The 14,908-nt window shown below is 43.9% G+C and overlaps 1 protein-coding gene across 6 annotated transcripts in view; it reads left to right on the top strand.

Annotated features, from left to right (window-relative positions):
• Positions 1-14,908, top strand: part of KALRN (kalirin RhoGEF kinase) — a 664,115-nt gene that overhangs the window by 350,744 nt on the left and 298,463 nt on the right. For all 6 annotated transcript variants that reach the window (XM_028131137.2, XM_008155509.3, XM_054713909.1 and 3 more), the window contains exons 12-13: positions 6,958-7,166; positions 10,664-10,838. In XM_028131137.2, coding sequence (XP_027986938.2) covers positions 6,958-7,166; positions 10,664-10,838 — 384 coding nt within the window. The remainder of the gene's footprint in view (positions 1-6,957; positions 7,167-10,663; positions 10,839-14,908) is intronic.

Genomic DNA, 14,908 nt, shown 5'->3' with positions numbered 1-14,908 from the left:
GGTTTGATCTTTCCATATTGTATTTAATACCTCTCAAGATCTGCCACCTCTCAAACCCTAGTGTGAGTCCTATTTGATCCTGGGCCTAATAACTTGTAACTCCTTCCTCTTGACCCTATAGGCAAACTTCTGGCTTTTTACTCAAGGCAAGATTATTAGCCAAATCTACAAATCTGTTAGGGAATTTGGAGTTGCTATGGTTGTTTTTCCCTCTTACAGTAAATAGAGTGAATGGGTGATCTTCCACTCAGTTTTACTAAGTGGCCGGGGGTGGTATTGGGGGTGCTGGTAAATATTGTCATAAATCCTTCCTGCCAGGTCATGGTTAAACTCCTTCCTTCTTCCCTCCTTTCTTTTCTTTCTTCCTTCATACCTAACTACAGTTATTTGCTGAGTTTTTCTTGAGTGCCAATGTGTAATAGAATGTCATTGTAGGATGTAATTTTGAAGGAATTAAAACCCCTTTTATAGGAGATTTCTGAGCAGGAACTGCATATCCATCTCCATAAATGATGTAAAACCTAGACGTCCTAGGACTTCCCAGGCTGAAGTTCATAATTTTACTTTTGTCCACTTCCTACATCAGAAGATTTACTCTAGTTAGGATCAGCGAAAAGACCGAAGAAAGATATGAGAAATATACCCTCCAGGCTCATTTCTTCTGCAGATTGAAGAATCTGCTTGATCTTGTTGGCCCTGCTCTGTGAATTCTTGAGACCATAGGAATCTGGGTGGGGGGTTGAAATCCTCTTAACTGTTTCATTGCAGTGTTATTCATAATCTTGAGTAATTAGAAACCATCTTAATTTTCCATGCTGGGCGATTTATTAAGCAAACCATAGTGCATCTATATAGTGAAACACTATATAGTCATGATAAGTCACCTTGTCAAAGATCACTGTTGGCATGAGGAAGGGCTTGTGTTATAAGACATTAAAAAAACTGTATCTCCAACATGACCACACACATAGAATAAAGACTAGAAAGAAATGTGCAAAGAAGTTATGATATATTCGATTGAAAATCAGAGACAATCTCAGTAAGTGTTATTTTACAAAAATAAAACTTTCCATCCATACTTAGAAGAGCTGTGTGATTTAAAAAAAAAAGTGACAAACATGTGCTTGGGACCTTCTTTTGCAACCTGAGCCTTAGCTATTAGTACGCATTGTGCTGAACTTTCAGATGTCTCCTTTTTGCCTGGGGACAAGGGCAACTGGCTGTTGGCTGGTCTGGCAAGCCAGAGAGAATGTAGGAGAAGCACTTACCCACGTCCTCATTTTTTTTCCTCCTGTGAAAAGACACTTATAGTGTCATCTGCTCTTCAGATATTGTCTAATCAGAATTCTCTTTCCTTGCTGTGGGTCCATGGAAATACTATAATTGCTGGGCTTTCAAAATATCCATTGTTAGATATTTTTGTAGTAATAATATGAAAGTCAAATAACAAAGGAATGTGGCCAAAATAATCAACATTAGCTGTTTATTAGACTGCTTAATTAAATGCCCATTTCCATTTTTTAACCTAGAGAAATCATTCTTCCATGCTGTGTCCTGCTCAAATAGGCGCGCACACACGCACGCGCACACACACACACACACACACACACACACACACACACAAATACCACAGACACTCATACATACACATGTTCTACCCACCCACTCTAGAACCAAAACTAAATCCGTCTTCCACAGGGAATGATGTCCTCAAGGACAACACAGCTTCATTCCCTATTTCTACTGCCCAACTGCCATGGTGTTTATTTAAAAAATAAAAGCTGGTAGTCAATGCCAAAGAAAAACAGTCTCTTCAAAATGAGGGCAGGGGAGGTTCATGCTGTGGAATTGGTGCTCCTTCAACATCTCCAGGGGTCAGTCTCGTGGAGCAGCGATGGCGGCCAGAGCTGAGCAGCAGCCAGTCTGCAGGAGAAGTAACATCACCTCTTTTCTTAACCACTCATCCATAAGCCTTGTGGTTTCTATAAACCTCCCTCCCATGTCCTCTGCTTCCTGCCTTTTCAGTGGCCCTTCCCTCAGGCTGCCTCACATGCAAGCATGGGCTGGCCCCTCCTGAACTCACTGGTTTCACTCTTAAAGCTAAGCTTCTGCAGGGCATTGAAAGGCTCCCTCAATTCTAGCCCCTGCCAAGGCTCTGGAAATTCTCAAATTAGGACCATTCTTTTGGATGCAGATATTTTTGGCCACAACCATATGGGTTCTCTGAGGGAAACACCACATGAAGCCATCTCAGTGTACATGTCAGCAGGGGCCAAGCAATCATTGCCAAGCAGAGAGCAGAGTCCTGCACGAGTGGGGCACAGCACAGGTGCATTTGATCAAGAAGAGGGGGTCTGGAAACGGCTGAAACAGGAGATTCTTTCTGGGGAGCAGGTGGGTTGATGGAGAAGGTGCCAGGCTAGCAGAGGGTAAATAGGAACCAAATTGGAAAAGAGGAGGAAAAACTGTGTGCTTGCTGCTACCAAGTTCCCTCCCTCAATCCATAATTTTACCTCCTTCTGGCAATTACTAGCTTGTGATGGCTTGAAGTGAGGCTCATTCTGACATGATCTCACTGGTAACCTGCTAATTAGTAAATTATTAATGGAAGTGGCTCTCTGATTTGGATTCTTTTCAAAGCAATCGAGGCATGTTCTCCAGGGATAAGTCAGATGGACACATAAAGGGAAAGAGGCTGATAGGAAATTCAGATAGAAGAAAATTACAGCCTAAGAAATGGACAATTGACCCTTACTCATAGTTTAGTGACAATGATGTTTATTTCTGTCCACTTTATGCATCTGAGTCTGCAATTTAACTTTGCTGCCACCAGGGGGTGACTGTGTGCATATGGTCTCCTGGAATTTCAAGTAGCTTTCTACTCAAACTTTCCAGGTTGTACTAGTGTCTTAACTTGTCAGGGAAGTCTGGTACTCACTGAAGTCTGGTAATAGTGTCTTAACACAGTTACCCTCAAACTGGTGCTACACTGTTTAGACTTTGGATGTCTTGATGTCAAAGCCGTGAGTGCAGTTTTTCAGTTGAGGCAGGCATCTCTGTTATTGCCTCCGTCTTTATATAAGCTTTGAAGGGAAACCATAGCATGTGAGAGCTAGAAGAGACCTTAGAGACAAGCTAGAGAACCCACACACATGCACACACTCACTTCATTTTAAATATGAAGTAATTGAAGTGAAGTAGTTTTCCCCGGGTCAGAGAACTACCCAGACAAGGGCAGAATCAAGAATTATCCTCAGTAAATATCAATTCTATTCAAGAACTCCTTTCCCTCTGGGCTTTTAGTTTATTTGTTTTGTTTTGTTTACAGAAGGGAAAATAGAGAAAGATGTCAGGGAACCTTTGTCTCTAGTGCCTTCGTCTCCTTCCCTGTCTCTGAATCAAATCGTCTTCCATCACTAGCCATTTTGACATCTTATTCTCTTGAAGGTAGACCTTCCTTTCCTTACCAGTCTGCTAACCACTGGGCTGTGCAACAACTGGTCTTGTACTTGCTTGTTTATCTCTTAGCTGGTTTTCCTCAGCAGAAGGTTTTAACTTCGGGAGACAAGAGTTTCTTTATAATGTAGTGGAATATAGGAACAGAAATCTGAAAAGTCAGTTCCAATTCATTAATCAAAGAATATTTAGAAGGAGGACACTTTTTTCTGATGATACGGACTTGAGGTCAGTAGGTGTTCTCAGATTTCTTTTTGTTTGTAACTCTTGACACCTCGTTGTTGTTGTTTTAGCAGTTTTTGTCTTTGACTGTCCCTACAATTTAGCTGCATGATCACCAGGAGGAGGAGTATTATTAGTCATGGTGGATTTCCTGAGGACAGAATGACACTTTCTTCCTAGACCTATACCAGAGATGGTCAAGTTTTTATTAAGGAAGGGGAAAGGACCTTCAAGCGATGAAGCCATTAACATAGCTTGAGGATGGTACTGACAACAGAATTACCTTAAATAAAATAAAATCCTCAAGACACTTCTCTGCCTCTTTCCTGTCTCTCTCCTTCCTGTATCAGTGAGTACCAGACTTCCCTGGCCAGTCTTCAGTCTCAGTGCCTGCACTGCATTGAGACATCGAGTTTAATTTTCTCCTCTTAAATTACCTGCTCCAAATCTACAATTTTCATCCCTCTTCACATTCCCTCCCTCCTTCCCCTCCCTTCCTCCCTTCCTTCCTTCCTTCCTTCCTTCCTTCCTTCCTTCCTTCCTTCCTTCCTTCCTCCCTCTCTTTATTCTTTTTTTACCCCCATTAGAAATATCTGAACTTTCCAGTCTCTAGGCCAGGGGTGGGGAACCTTTTATCTGCCAAGGGCCATTTGAATATTTATAACATCATTCATGGGCCATACAAAATTACAACTTAAAAATTAGCCTGCTATATTTGGTCAAACATTTAATTAACTCACCCCTAGTGCCTTGGCAGGCCCAGACCAAATGATTTCATGGGCCTTATACAGCCCTCAGGCTGGAAGTTCCCTACCCCTGCTCTAGGCTTTCCTTAGACATCCCAGGACAAAACAGCAAAAACAGAAAACAGAGGCCCAGCTCAGCCTAGCATATTGAAGAACCAAATCCATTGTTGATCTTTTACCAAATTCAAAATGAAGGAGTATTTCAAACTTTCCCTCTGCCTGCTATTCTCTTGAAGGTAGACCTTCCTTCATACCAGAAAGTGTGAAGTAGCATTAAGGTATAGTGACCAATATCCTGAAATCCTGATTTCATACTAATTTGAAATAAATACATTCATCCTTGTAGGAATATGTATCCCAGCTTATATGTTCTGAAAAACTTGTTTTGTGTTTTTATAACAAAAAGCTTATTTGTAAAGAAAATAAATTGAAAGAATTACAACAAAATTGCCAGCTGCTAAATGATGGGGGCTCTGAATAATAATAATTTGGTTATAGCTATCATCACAATGCTACAGGCTTATTAATAAGGCTATATGTTTATTAAAAGCATTAATAATAAGTATATCATTCAATCCTAATAATCTTTGAAGTAAGCAGGTTCTTATTCTCCCACTTTGCAGATTATGAAACTGAGGCTCAGAGAGGTTCTCACCTGTCTAGGAAGGACACTCTTTCTATATTGTTATTCTCTACCTCCAGGGATTATGTTAACTCATCATCTTCTCTCTCCTGTCTAAAGAACAAATAATAACTTGTCCAAAATCTGAAGACTATTTTTGTCTATTATTTCTTTTCTCACCTTTTATTACAAAGGCCATACCATGATTTCCCATACTAAACCAAATAGATGAAATAATATTCTCAAAGTGGATATTTATCTATTTTTAATTGATTTCAGAGAGGAGGAGGGGGAAGAGAGAGAGAGAAATATTGATGTAAGAGAGACACATCTATCAGTTGCCTCCCATATGTACCCTGACCGGGAATCGAACCCACAACCTAGGTATATACCCTGACCAGAAATTGAACCCGCAACCTTTTTTGGTGTAGGGGATAATACTCCAACCAACTGAGCCACCCGGCCGGGGACTTATCCATGTTTTTAACTTACAGAAGGTTAGAACCAGAAATTAACTAACGACTTCATTTATGCTTTCCCCAACCTATTTTACACATAAAGCCATACAAGCAAGGGGATAGCAATTTACTCAAAGGCAACACAAGTTATGGGAAGAACAGGAGCCAAAATCTACATCTTTTGACTCTATCTATCAGTTTCTCTCTCTATTGCTTCTCCCCGCCCACCCACCAACCCCCACACCCCTGGTAGAGCCCTGAGCTTATCTTTCTTGCTAGCCAGCTGAAGTGTCCCTGTTTCTAAGCAAACATCCCACTCATCTTTCCTTCCGTCATTTATGAAAGTGCTCAGCAAGGTTGGTTAGAAGTGGAGCACTGTGGCAGGCCACTGAAGACCTAGTTTCAGTATGAGGAAGAGCTATCAATAAAAGAGTTTTCAGTAATTCAGTTCAACTCTCCATCATTCCCAGTGCGTATTCTGTTCAAAACACTGTACCAAGCTTTTTTTTTTTTTTTTCTCGTTAATCCTTACCCAAAGATACTTTTTCCATTGATTTTTTTTTTAAGAGAGTAGAAGAGAAGGAGGGAGGGAGAGCAGGAAAGAACAAAACATCCATGTGAGAGAGACACATCAATTGGTTGCCTCCCACATGCACCCCAACTGGGGCCGGGAATCAAACCTGTAACCCAGGCACATGTCCTTGACCGGGAATCGAACAGGAGACCCTTCAGTGTGCAGGCCTATGCTGTAACCACTGAGTGTAGGCTCAGCGGCCAGGGCTACACCTAGCTATTTTAAACTTGTCTGACTAGTAATATTCTGACTGCATTTCATCATCTCGAATATCATGGGGGAAATACACTTATTTAGGATAAGATACCTCTTTTAGCATTCAAATTCCTAACCAACCTAGCAATCCCACAAAGAACAAATTGATTTAACGCAGCATATATTTCCTTTAATTAGCCTTCATTTGGTTCTTATTGAGTATCACATTCTTCTTTACATGTTTGCAAAATGGTGATAAATTTCTAGGAATTGACATGTAGCTGCCTGGAGGAAGTGTGTGGAGCCCTCCCTTTCCTCCTTTCTGAAAGATAAAGTAGTATTTGTTCATCACCGTCTCCTGTTCTTCCCAGTCTCTCAAACATGAGTTGATCTCCCTGCTCTAAGGCCACCAGTTTCCCTGAACCACAAGGAAGCTAAGCCAGGGGTGCCTCCCATCCTTAGGGAATGCAGCACTAACAGGGTAAACTTAGCAAAGATGGGTAATGAATATCAATGTAGAAGCACAAACCGATCCCTAAGTGTGCTGATGAGGACAGTCTGGCATTGCACTGACTGGGTGAAGGTAGGTTGCGTGGCCCCAGTGCGACTTTCTTGCCCTTGCCCTTGCCCCAGCCCTGGCCTCTCCTGTGTGCCCTGAGTGGAGTCTCTGCCCTCTCCCCACAGTTGTGGACATGGATGGAAGACCTTCAGAAGGAGATGCTGGAGGATGTCTGTGCAGACTCGGTGGATGCGGTCCAGGAACTGATAAAGCAGTTCCAGCAGCAGCAGACCGCCACTCTGGACGCCACGCTCAACGTCATCAAGGAAGGCGAAGACCTTATCCAGCAGCTCAGGTCAGCGCCTCCCTCCCTGGGGGAGCCCAGCGAGGCCAGGTCAGCACGGGCGTGCTTTCCAGTGGGAAATGCCTCAGACTAGACACGAGATAAGTCATGTCCCGGTCTTGGCTCAGCCACAACCAGCTTTGTGGTCGTGTGTGATCTTCAGTGTCTCCATCTGTCCCATATAAAAATGCCTGCACCATATGCAACTTGAGTTTAAAATGAAAAAGTAAACAGAAAAGCGCTCATCTTCTAAAGCATTACTTATCATTCATGATGTTATTCAGCAATCAATAAGTAACATAAGTACAACAGAAATTAGCAAAACTGAACAGAAAAACAAATAGCTTCTTCATTAAGAATTATGGCATATTTAGTCACATGGAGAAAGAGCCATCAGCAATATAGTGTTCTTTGGATCCTGATCTCAGGCTGAGCTCTGAATTCCAGTGCCCGAGTCAGCAAAATGTGACCCAAAATGGTTGGCTTTGGCCCATGTGGAGTGTGTGGTGGTGTCCTGCTCTGTTCTTCGTTACCCATTTAGCACCTTTCCACCATTCCTTGTTGCCCAGATAACAAAAATCTTCCTGTGTCAACATAAACTAGCATAACTCATAAGAAAATGCTTGTCCAAAACCTCATATTTATTTAGAATCATTCGCACCATTGCCTCCTTTCTGTTGGTGTTAACATCTAGTTTCCTGCTCCTGTCAAGGGCCCTGACTCAGAGACAATGTCAGGAGGCCTGGAGCAGGCCCCCAGCAGCCAGCGCTGTGCCCAGGTGCTGTCTGAATGGGGTTTGATGGTGCTAATGAGGCCTGCCCGCAGGGACTTGTTCCTATCCCAACATCACTGAGTGCCGGGACCTCTGCCAGCTCTGGACAGAAATAATCTCATCAACAAGTCCCAGCCAAGCCAGGGCCTGAGGGAATGACTTCAAGTGAGAGGGCTTTCCCCCATATCAGTTGTCTAATTAAATAAACAATGAGAACGTACCTTTCAACATCCCTGGCACGTTTTTCTGTTGGAGATTAATTATTTCTACTCTAAATATGCACACGAGATGCTCTGAATCTTGCAGTTGCATACTAACAAGACAGTCTCTGTCCCTTGATCCCTAGATTCATCTTCATGAATACATAACACATGACAGTTTTGTCTGCTTACCTAGGAAACGCCACTGCTCCTTTTTGTGAAGAAAATTACAAATAGCAGGCAGGCACTTCACCTCTCTGGGTCTCAGCTGCTTCGTCTGTGTGATTAAGGGGCTCGCTCTAGATCTGTCAACTCTGGGATTTTGTGATGGCTTTGTGTTTTCTCTCCCAATATTTTCACAAGCTTGGCTGACTTCAGTCTCGGTGGGGCTGGGTTTGTGGAGATGCCACTTGCTCTTAACAACTGCCAACTTGCACCATACCTAAGGGCGGAAGGCTACTCAGAGATGGTGGAGGCAATGACGTGGCCGATGCCAGTTCCACAAGTTTAAGTTCCATGGATTTCAGAGAGAATCATAGGCGTGTGAACAAGAACCACTCGTGACCATGTATTGCCCCCTCCCTCCCAGCCTGACTCTAGCCTGGGCTCTTCTCCCTGATAGCAAGACCAGGCAAACAGAAAAAGGAGTAAATGGTGCCTAGTGGGCCTTGGCCGGCTGCCTCACACACACCAGGCACACACCTTCTTTAGGCCTGGCACTCATCACTGAAGTCCCTAAGGCGGCTTCCCATCCTCTCTGTGATTCCCAGTGAGTGTGACACTGACATCATTGCTGTGCTGAATGGTCAGAAATTATGCTCTTCCTTCTGGAAGGTGTGCAATGTAGAGAGGCTGAGAGGGATTGTCAGAAAGAACGGCCACATCCTCCCAATAGCAAAGCTCTCAACAAGTGCATAATGCATAGTATGAGTACATCTCTATGTGCCTCGTGACTGGGGGTGTCCACGCAATGGTGGGTTTCATGCCCAAATAGGCTAGGGCAGTGGTCGGCAAACTGCAGCTCGAGAGCCACATGCGGCTCTTTGGCCCCTTGAGTGTGGCTCTTCCACAAAATACCACGTGCGGGCACACACGTACAGTGCGATTGAAACTTCGTGGCCCGTGCGCAGAAGTCGGTTTTCCGCCTGGGCGAGTCTATTTTGAAGAAGTGGCGTTAGAAGAAGTGGGGGTGTCGGTCGCATGTGGCTCGCGAGCCACGGTTTGCCGACCACTGGGCTAGGGCTAGGAGGTAGGATTGGGAGCTGTCTGAATGATAGAAGGAGAAGCTCTTGACAAACTGGTCTTATGCTCCCTTCAGAAGCAGGTAGTCTGAGCTCAGATACCGCTGCTTCTGCGACATACACAGACGCAAAGGCCTGGTTTTCAGAAAGCTTGCTGATGAGAGGATTCAGAACTAATGATTTCCCCCTTGTCGTCTGACTTCTTAAACTGTATAAGAAAGCAAGACGTTGCAAAGATATTGAATGTGCCCATTTATTTCAAGTTTTCGGGCTCCAGCTTACCCAAGGCCCTATGGGATGTTATACCTTCTTAACCTCCAGTTCTCCTATTACAGTGATCTCTTTGGAGGTCTCCACCACCTTTTCTTGGAGCAGGTCAATGTGTTTATCTCATGGTTCCCCTCTACAACCTATGACCCCCCCCCCAATACTTCTGTATAAACTCAGAAAGTGTACCCCTCCCATCTTCCTGGCTAGATTCCACCTTCTTCTAACGCCCAAATCAGAACCCATCCTCTTTGGAACCTTGTTGCTGTCTCAGCCTCTTGTGCCCTTCCCTCTACTCTCCCCAGTTGGGCCAGTGCCCCAACCAGCACCTGATATTTCGCTTGTGTACTTTCAGGAGTAACAGTAGTCCATACAGCACGTACCTGGTCACAGAACACGCTCACATACACTGTCTTGTTTGACAACAAACTGTGAAGTGAGCAGGGCAGGGATTATTAAGTCCACTTTACAGGAGGCAACTGGGGTTTGGGGAGGTCATTTCCCAAGGCCACTAGCCCATGTGTGTCAGAGTGGGGACTTACTCCAGGCTTGCAGCCTCCAGTCCCGTGCTAACTACAGCTTGGAGCCTCTGTGAGGACACCGGCCTGTAACCTGGCATGGCATTATAAAGTGGGTGAATAATATTGGCAGACATTGTCTTACTTTAACAACAACCCTGGGAAGTAAAATTAGAAAGAGTTTTTTATTCTATGTCTTTAATGTGTCAACTCTTACGCGTTGTGTTTAATGTTTCTACTCTTATGCATGTGTATGTGTGTGTGTAAAACTATACATATTAGAGTACACATATGCATGGAATCATTCCATTTCTCCAATGTTTTATGCTCTCCAAGACGAGCTGCTGTGCTGTGAACCCTAAAGAGGATGCATGTGTCTTTGGTTCACCTACTGAGCAGATGGTGCCTGGCTCTCAGCAGGAGTTTGATAAATGGCTGTCACTGAGTAACTCAGCTGATTCCCATCCACCTTGTTCAGAAGAGGAAGGCCCCCTGTCCTCTCTCACTTCTAACGTGCAAGGCCCCTCCCTCCTCTCCCCCTCTGCCACAGGGACTCGGCCGTGTCCAACAACAAGACGCCCCACAGCAGCTCCATCAGTCACATCGAGTCGGTCTTGCAGCAGCTGGACGACGCGCAGGTGCAGATGGAAGAGCTCTTCCATGAGCGGAAGATCAAGCTGGACATCTTCCTGCAGCTGCGCATCTTTGAGCAGTACACCATCGAGGTAGAGCCTGCGGGGGCAGGGGGGGGGAGGCACAGTGGGAGGGGGCCATGGAGAGTGCTGGGAGGCCGGCCAATGGCCTGCTGCCTGGCCAAGGGCGCTGCCTCAGGGTCGAGGAAGGACATGTAGCCTAAGGAGAATGGAAGGATTTTGCATCAAGGATACGTTTATAGAAATCAACAAGTTCTCATTCCGCCTTGTTATCTTCCTCCGTCCCTCTCACCTCCGCTGCCCAGTAGAGCTCCTCTGTTTTACTGTCTGGGGATAGCTTCATTGAGGAGGTTTTGGTTGCTGTGCTTTGGACGCTTGGTACTTTGGTTCCTGAAAGGCCATGGAGTTGGCTGTGTGGGGCGTGAGGTAGAGTCCTGGAATTCTTATCGTCATGAGTAGGTAGGTGTTAAAATTAGATCTTCTCAGTTGATGACTGTAGGTCAGAGATAAGCTGACATCTGTGTGACATCCAAGAAGCCAGGAGCCACAGGAAGGAAGACCTGTGTCCTCAGTTTGCTTTCTGCTTATTAAGAAGGTAAGTCTGTGCTCAGGCCATTTGGTGGTCAGCGCACAGCCTCCTCAGTTCATTCTGAAAAGGTCAGAATTGGGTGTTCTGGTATAGTAATGTCCCCTTCGTGATACTTGTTAATAATGTCGGCCCCAAACAATACCCACCATTTGTTTGTTTGTTTGTTTGTTTGCTTGCTTTGAGTCAGTAACTGAAGCCAGGGCAGTAGGGTTTCTGAGGTGTGGAGAGTGTCAGACACTCAGGTGCTTTGTCCTTCTCAGAGGCGGAGGGTTAGATTAAAAGCACTGTCTCCTCTTTGCTTCCAGCTGGTGTGGCAAAAGGGAAATTCAGTTCTCTGCCCACCTTTATAAAATTTTGTTTTGCATTTCTACCATCTTTTCCCAGTTGGGGCTTCTGGGTGTCTGGGACTGATCTTTCCAACAATAACTGTGGAAACGTCCTTGGAATGGGTTTGGAAGGAAAATGCCTTTTTTTAAAGTTGAGAGCTGCAATATCCCATCCTACAGAGGACCAGAAAACCGTTCTGGCAACAGCTGCCCCTTTTTTCAATCCTGACCCCAAAAATGTTTATATTTGGAATAGAAACTGTGAAAGACAAGCAGTCCTTCCTGTCGCTTCCTCTCTTACCATCTTTCTCTTCTCATAAACCTAATACTCCTGCCTCCCCAGAAGCCACTGACGTTTCTTGCTTCAAGATTTCCTGCTCTAAAGGTTCCTTCTGGGCAGTGTGGGACAAAGGAAAAGACTGAAGTCTTTAAATGTGGATTTAAACTATGCTTTCAACTTACTCTATAAATTTAGTTGAACTTATTTATACTTTGTATTTTTTGTTTATTTTGAATCTACACTCAAAAGGACTTTGTATTTTTTGTTTATTTTGAATCTACACTCAAAAGGACTTCAAGTAGTATTAAACATATATTGAAAGAACAGTTTAAATGCCAATGGAAAATTAGAGATATTGGCACGCAGCAAAGAGTGAATAGGGTGGACTTCATAGAGGCAGGGTGACAAAGGCAATAAAGACGGGATAGAGGGGTGTGAGTTCTGAGTCTTTGGTAATTGGGAGTGAAACTCACAGAAATAAACAGAGGTTGCATTCGCTTGCAGTGATGTAGGCCCCAGGCACTCCCATGGTCCCTCCTTAGTGCGTTTCGCCTGTAGAGAGAGTGAACATATCTGAACACATCCAGGGAGGACCATGTTAGCAGGCGTGGTGATTTTGCGGCTGTGATCTTTATTTACTCTCCTGTCGTTCCAGGCCCACATCAAAAAATGCTTAAGGGGAAGGAAACAATCTGAGAGTTGGGTGTTTACATGCTATTTCATTAGGTGGCTATGGTTTTGAGGTCAGGGTTGCTGATTTATTTCCAGAATGCATTGTTTTCTTCGCTTTGCCAGGGACTTCACACCTGACATCAGCTGGAGGCATCACAAGGATGTGTTTGCCTGCAGTGATTCTGGGAAAATCCATTTTCACTCCTGAAAAAGAACCCAAAGTCTATGCAAAAAAAAAAAAAAAAAAAAAAAAAACCTTTAAAAAAACAGCTAGCTATAAATCAAATGGATCTTATTTAAATGTTGCAATAGGGGAGCTTGACATTTAAATTATGGATTTGCATTCGTCAGCCTCCGTCTGTACTAAAATCCCCCTCCCACCCTGAATCCCGGACAACTTGGACAGCTGGTTGTGGATGCTGTAGAGAAAAAGGGGAGCCATAGTATGAGGGCCGAATAAAACGAGAGAGATAAAAATGGTGATGAGGCCCTGCATCCTCTGGATTAGGCAGTGAAGGGGTCTTGTTCCCCATTTGGGATGTGGCCCAAACCTTGGGGAAATGCTGCATTTCATCCTAGATAAAAACGGAAATCCTGCCAAACCTATGGAAAAGCTCTGCTTGGAGTCAGCTTGTCAGAAGTGATTTTTAAGGGTGATGAGATTATTTCAAATTCCAGCTAGTGTTTCACTGTGGGGATGAAGAGCAAATGTCCAGAGAAGTTTCAGAATGTGAAACCGAGGGTGGTTTCTGTAATGAGACGTGTGGGCGCTGACATAAGGCAGGCAGGGCTGTCACTGCAGGGCCAAAGCTGTGCTTCCCCCCTAAAGGAGGGAATCTATGGACATACTCTGAATTCCTGGGGATTACCCAAGAAAACCAGAGCAGGCCTGCTTCCCTGACATCTGGAGATCTAAGCCAGGCTCCTTAACCATGTCACTGATGGCCGAAATAGGCTAATTAATTTAAGAATTAAGGGTGTATAGAAATTGCTGTACCTGTCTCCTCCTGTCAGTGAGAAAGGTGTACCTGGCTCCCACAATGTAACCTGGGACGAGGCCATAGGGAACCGCCAATAAGCGTGAAACTCTTCCCAAATGGATTCAGCAAATGCTCAAAAACCAGGACTCTAGCTGCATTCCGGCCATACCTTTTTAGGCACCTATAGATGGTCTATAAAGCCTTTTCCTAGAGGGTCAGCCTCCCTCTATGAAAAGCATTTTATATGAAATGGTTATGACAAAAGAGACTCTTCACCAAATACAAGTAATGTTTATTTTGTGATGGTAGGAATATGGATAGTATTTTCTTGTTTTTGATGCTTCCGTGCATTGCAAGTGTTCTACAATTAATCAGAATGATCAGAGAGAAATGAAAAATATTTTTAGAAGCAAGAACAGTCCAGTGGTCTCCAAACTCTTTGGATTACACAGCCTCTCAATAAAGTAATTTTGAACTTGTGCCCCCCTATATATGTATATATAATAATGTATAAATTATACATGTCTTACATCACTGACTACTAATCTCAAAACTCAATGTGCCCTTAGGGCTAAGTTCTGCTTCGTCATTATAAGTTGTGGTTCCATACTTCAAATCCTCTTCTGGATCATTTCCAGTTATGTGTTTGGCCTGGTTTCTTGACAGATCTGATTAGATTGTCAGTGTTTCTTTACCCCATCATGTGGCCGACAAAAAGTTCAAAGTTCTCTTGTGCTTTCATGATTAGTGTTATCTGCAAGCTGCCATCTTTGAGGAACCTTGTTGAGCCATGTGTCTTTTTGTGAAGGTTAGTTTAGTTAAAACTAGATAGTAGATCAGTCCATTTAACTGAACATATGAAAAGAACAATAATTTGAAACGTGATGAAAGCAACTGAGCAAATGAGTCACAGTCAGCCCCTCTGCAGTAGGGCGCTCCTCCCCCCTACCCCATCCCTGAGGAGCCCTCCCCTATCCCATCATCTGCCAGGTGGTGGGACAGACTCCATCTACCAGTAAAAGTTCAGGGAAATGGCCGATCATTTTTATTGGTTTGATCTAATAGTATGCAAGCCAATAACATAACATAACATAACATAACATAACATAACATAACATAACATATATATGCATACATGGATAATCTTGAGCATTTTCTCGCTGTTATCAATGGATAATCTTGAGCATCTTCTGGGTGGGCTCACCTACATTGGAGAGGACTAGAAATGGCACCAAGAAAGATACTCTACACGAGAGACTTTATGAAAAATGGGTCACAGTTATGGTCTTCCTTTT

Source organism: Eptesicus fuscus, chromosome 3 (genome assembly GCF_027574615.1).
Source record: "Eptesicus fuscus isolate TK198812 chromosome 3, DD_ASM_mEF_20220401, whole genome shotgun sequence".
Lineage (NCBI taxonomy): Eukaryota > Metazoa > Chordata > Mammalia > Chiroptera > Vespertilionidae > Eptesicus > Eptesicus fuscus.
The sequence above is the reverse complement of the archived record's forward strand: the minus strand, read 5'-3'. Positions and strand labels throughout refer to the sequence as shown.